The 6000-nt window shown below is 41.4% G+C and overlaps 1 protein-coding gene across 1 annotated transcript in view; it reads left to right on the top strand.

The window, feature by feature from the left end:
- Nucleotides 1–607: 607 nt before the first annotated feature.
- Nucleotides 608–6000, top strand: part of LOC139723781 (uncharacterized) — a 28073-nt gene continuing 22680 nt past the window's right edge. The window contains exon 1 of the mRNA XM_071634990.1: nucleotides 608–1388. Coding sequence (XP_071491091.1) covers nucleotides 608–1388 — 781 coding nt within the window. The remainder of the gene's footprint in view (nucleotides 1389–6000) is intronic.

The following is a 6000-nucleotide window of genomic DNA, read 5'->3' as shown; positions in this document are numbered from 1 at the left end:
GTTTAGTTATAACGCATTGCTACATTTTCAACCTCTCTTTTCTTCCTTCCTGCTACAAACTGCTCGTGGATATCGATTTTTTGCCTAGCTCTGCTCCCTAAATCACCCACATTTTTTTTCTCCGTCCGTCGTCTATCGCTTTTCATTTTCACGCGAGCACAACCCTTCGCACGCTCGACTGACTGACATACCGCTTTTGCTAGTTCTGCGCATGACGTGTGATTTGTTAAGGAGAAGAAGAAGGGGGGAAAGCCCTCTGACCGCTTGGCATCTCCCCTGATTATACCTCCTTTTCATCGTCGGAGCACACTCCACTCGTCTTAAAAGACCGTGCTAGATACCTTAATGAAGCGGCAAAAAGAATAACTTCTGTCGAGGAAAGGACCCGTCGTCGCCATCCTTCATCAGCATCATCCATTAAAAAAAAAAAGAAAATGCCTAGCTCGTGCTAACGCTCTGTGATGGTTGTCGAACTACCCCAAGAAGATCTCGCAGACGTGAAGCGTAGTCAACTTATCCGCATTAACTGTCGGGACCTGCAAAGGCATCCCATCTCAGGATATTTTGGTATCTTTGGTAGAAAGGAAAGATTGTGTTGACCACAGGCATGATGACGACCGAAGAAGTGCCGGAGCAGCGCTCGGACAACGAATCGGTGGATTATAGCGCTGAGATGTCCGGGGACGACATCGACGAGAGGGCGTCACCGGACTCGTGCCGTGATCAGTTGTCTCCGTCTTCCACGACGTCTCCACTTCATCATCCCCCGCATCACGAGGGTCATAATTTTCACCACTTCCATCACCATCATCACCACCACAGTAACCACCAGTTCAACCACGGCTTGCCAATGGCCAACGCCTCCGTCGTTCTGCCCTCACCCCATCACCACATCATCGACCACCGTCAAGAAAGCCACCAGTCCACGTCATCAACCACCAGATCGTCATTCTCTATCGCAAACATCCTCAGCGACGGACACACGTCGACGTCGAATTCAAAGACGGACTCTAAGCTCGACAACGATAACATTGACTCGAACAATAATAGCAATGTGGAAAGCCGGTTGGACGGGTCGCATAACAAACTGGAGATCGACGATTCCGCTAAAATCACAGATCGGCAGTCGCCGAGCCGCGTCGTTCCGAGACTTGAGCGGGAAGGCCAGGTCGGCGTCGGCCTCGTCAAACCCACAGCGGTCAGGGAAATTGGACCCGTAGCCTCAATGGGGCCGCTTGGGCCCAACGGATGGAACGCGGGCCCGTTGGGGTCCCCCCTGGCTGACTACCAGTACCACCTCGGCGTACCCCACTCTCTCACGGCTGCCGCCGCCACCCCGTGGTCGCCATGGTGTCAGCCCGCTGGTTTCGGACGCCCGCCCGTATCAGGTACGTCCTCCACCTACTCCTTTTCCCTGTACGTGTAATCGTTATTATTGACTTACTCTTTTTTTCCGACAAATTTTATTGCTTCATACTATTTCTAAGAATGCTTCTATAACTCTGCTCTCTTGCGCATTTTGATTCAATTTAGCTGTATCTTGGCTACTACTTTTGCTGCAACTTCTGCTATTGCTTACTGCCTTCACTAAAATTAACTAGTGTAATGATTCCTGATAATCATACAAAAACTACTAAAAAAATGTATTTGTATTGTTATCGTTTACTATTTTTGATGATACTACTGGTATTACTACTACTCCTTAAACCACCGCTACAACTTCTTTCGTTTTTTAATTTCCTTTCTCCATTATTTATAGGCCTACTTTACTACAACAACATTAAATATACGATCACGTCTGCTACATTTCGTGGAAATATTCCTTGTACTTCGTCGTTTTGCACTATCACTATTACTCACGCTCTTCTTCGCGCATTGATTTATCTGATGTGACTTTGATCAATGATGACACAACCTCTCCGATAGTAATTAATTATCTCGTCGGGTGTTTCATGTATGTGTCACGTCATCTTTGCAGTTCATGACAGTCATACATCACAGTCCTAGAACTAAACTTCACACGATGTAACACGGGATATATTTTGAAATTGAATCCAGTCTGGCACACTTCTTCGAATGGAAACCTCACCGTGGTGGTACAGCAATGTGCTGTGTAGAATTGCGTGATACGTGTACTCTTCGAATCTTTTAAATCTCCCAGAAATCCTCTTTTCGATGGAAAGAAAAATTTTTCTCCTTTGTTTTTTTTTTCCATGGAAATGAAAAATGATAAAATTGAAATGAAGATGAATGTCCCTTTGTCTCTACTACGATACTTTGAATAAAGTTTATTGTCTATGAGGAACACTTTGTCGTATCGCCTGTAGGAGCTTGGTCCCGCAAGCTGCTACATGAAGTTAAGAGTATATGAAACTATATTTTCGAAATCAGGAAACACAGATCATACTCAACTCAAGATTTCAAACATGAAACGTCAACCCTGATAATCTGAGTTGTTGCTGTTGTTGTTGTTGTTGTTGTTGTTGTTGTTGTTGTTGTTGTTGTGTTGTCCTACGTATAGCTACAGGGCAGTTACCTTGTTTGACACGCATATACAGCTGCATTAATGACAGCAAATAAGGTCGCCATGAAACAGTCATACAGGAGATGAAATGAATGAAACAGAAGCTACAAACTCAAACGGTTGTTACAGATCTAATGAAGGTACACTTTTTGGGGCTTTTTGGAGGGTCAAATAGATCATTATCATTTGGTGATTTCTGAACAGGTTCTTGGCAAATTTGATGAAAAATAAAGATATCAAAAGCAGAAAATTTTACTAGGCAATCATATACAGATATAGCCATTTATTCTGATTCCAGATGCTCATTCATCGATAAGTAATTTTGCTGCACTCATCTGATAGGAAGCTTCATGGAAATGACAATTAACAATATAATTTCCACGTGACTGTGGTGTTTATAATGTCTATAATACGTATATAAAAAGGGTAGATCCTTAGTATCTTAGATTGTAGACAAGCACAAAGTGAATTTGTATACACAAAAAGTTCAAATCAAAAGTTCGGGTGTGGGGGACACGTCGCTTTTGTTGCTGTGGGTGCAGTTTATGAAATATTTATTTTGATTGACTTGACTGTCAATATTTGGCTAAAGTTCATTTCCAACGTGTATAAATCATTTTTGTCAACTATTTGCTCAAGATAGTGTCATTTTCTTCAACCTTTGCTCCCCAAATACTGAACATTTTCATCATTTACACTTCTGTGAACAAAAAAAAAAAAAAAGTATGGGTGTGTGGGATACGTCGCAGTTGTTGATGGGGGTACCGTTTACGTAATATTTGTTTTGATTCATATGACTGCCAATATTTGCCTTAAGAGCCAATGTTTCTTATTGTTGTTTGGTAAATCTAAATTCACTTCCCACGGGCCCAAGTCATTTTTGTCAACTTTTTGCTCAAGATGATACCATTTTTCTTCAACCTATACTCCTCAAATACTGCAAAACGTCATCATTTACACTTCTGTGAGCAACAAAAACAATTTGTGCATTTTATGAGTTCCAAGAAAATATAGATCTTTGGGGACTGTTAAGTGGACCATCTGGAATATCAGCGATGTTTTATAGGCACTGCAAAATTAAACCCATTCAAGAATTTCTATATTTTGTACATTTGCATATGCTTTTGCAGAGAGAAAGACAAGCTCTTATTTACTTCTCACCTGCCAAATTCCTTCCCAGATTTAACATTAACCACAAACCATGTGTTGGTTCCCTTTGTTTGATGGTTTGATTTGTTTATTCACTAATTAATTCATAAATTGCTCAATCTAGTCGATAATGCAATGATGATGTGCATGTCGGTATCTACTTTCTATGTATTTATAAAGATTTGTTCATGGGATGGTTGTCTTATCTATGTTGAACAAAAAAAAAGAAGACTTCGTCATTTTGTCTGCACAGGATGCTTAGTAAAGCAAGATTGTCATGTGAACGACATTCAACAATATAACACAATGAGAGTAAGACCATAGTTATATACTGCAATAAGGTCTACTGAAGATTCTGCAACCATTGTCAGTGTCCTTAAGGGTTCACTCCCCCCCCCCCCCCCCCTCCTTAGTACAATGGACTAAAGTGGTATTTCTTATAAGGAAAATGAAACAAAGTCTATTGTATTGTAACTAAACAACACATTAAAGAATAATACAGATTATTAAACAAAAAGACGTCGTCTATAATATTCGTCTGTTGAGAATGAGAAGGGCGTTAAGTTGTCTTGAACACTATGGGTTTTCTGGCAACTTAACGCCCTTATCATTCTCAACAGACGAATATGTAGGTTCTTTCCTTCGGGCTTTTCATTTTTTGACCAGATCTTTGGGCGGAGTCATGGAAAAAAGTTGCATTTTTTCTTCATTTTTTAACTAAATCGGAGAATCTGGGCTAAATTTAAATGATCTTCAACCATAGCGTGGTACTTTCATGTTTTCTAAGGTTCTTCGAAAACCTCACACTGTCATTCAGAGATAATCATGCGTCAAAACTATCTCACGAACCCAAATTGCTTCCATTTTATAGCACTCTTACTGGGGTTAATCTTTACATACATCTTCCGGCATAATTTGTACTCAGAGGAACAGCACTATAGGAGCCCTTTGACATACTTCTTTTATGCCACCATTAAGTGACGGTTCACAAGTGTCCCATGTATCCATGGATTTCCCCTTTTTAATGTGACATTAAATCCCTCCCCCTTCCAACTCATTATCCATTAACTGTTATCAGGAGCTTGTCTTTATGGTGCCTTCCCTTTCCGTTTAAAACCATGGACCAAGCTTGCCCTGGCACCAGAGATTAATATTCATTATTCATCTGCAAGTTCTCAAGGGAGTCTTAACTGTCATAGATTTTAAAGCCTTCTTGTTCTCCTTTTCTGAAAAGATGAAAGAAGAAAGATGAGTTTGAGGGGGGCAGACAGAGAAAGAGACACAAGAAGGGATCGGGGCCGATTAAGCCCCTCCCAGGGTCCGGCTGAATACTACCTTCTGATCTTCTTCTTCTGAACTACTTCGATTAATGTGTCTTGACAGGTAGCCGGCCCTCCAAACCCTTCTCTCCCGCTCCTCTACAAACACTGTTACACGCACCAGTTCACATCGATCAAATACCCACATCGATCACCATCGAAATGAGAAAAAAAAAGAAGCAAGTAAAGAAAGAAAGAATGAAAGAAAGCTCGCTTCCCCTATTGATAGTTCTCTGCTTTGAGATACAACACCCGAAGATGATACGAGAGTTACTAGACACCCTTCACCCTCTCCCTTATGATCGCATTTCTCGCTTTCATCTATGTTTCTCACCGATAACATTCTGTTATATCAGCAACAATGCGACTTATGGATTTTGTCCCGTCTGCCACGACTTCGATAGCCGTCCCAAACAAAGCCAGAAAACCTTCAGAATGTTCTAAAAGTTTTGATTCATGTCACGTCGATACTTCAAATGGGACAATGGGGCAGGCATCGATCGAGTAACATTATATAGCATCCTAAAACATACTGTCAATAGAGCGGAAGAACACGTATCCTCTTGTCGGGTGAAAAAATGCAAATGGACGAGAAACGGGGACGCTCTGAAAGTTTTAAAAGATACGACGTTGAAGATCACGACTTGCCACCCAAACACACTCCCACTTTTGCTCTAATCCGCGTAAAGTGGGCCACTAACATAGGTGTCTTAATCACAATTTAGCTCGCTAATGGTCCAGTTATGTTTGTGTTAGTGCAATCGTTTCGGTGACTGGTTTCCATCAAAGCCTGCTCTACTGGCCATTAATAATTCAAATGGCGGCCTTGTTGTTCTCTTATACTCGACCACTGAAGCCGGGCTAACTTTTTATTGAATAGCAAAGGGAAGCGCGCAGATCGTCTTTGACTGACAATAAAGGCTTAGTCGGATTACTTGTACAGTTATTGATATATGCCAGACACTTTAATCTGATGTCCCCTGAATGGTCCGGCGAGGGGTTTTTGTT

Source organism: Diadema antillarum, unplaced genomic scaffold (assembly GCF_040938485.1).
Source record: "Diadema antillarum isolate AM-2024a unplaced genomic scaffold, OU_Dant_1.0 scf00000200, whole genome shotgun sequence".
Lineage (NCBI taxonomy): Eukaryota > Metazoa > Echinodermata > Echinoidea > Diadematoida > Diadematidae > Diadema > Diadema antillarum.
The sequence above is the reverse complement of the archived record's forward strand: the minus strand, read 5'-3'. Positions and strand labels throughout refer to the sequence as shown.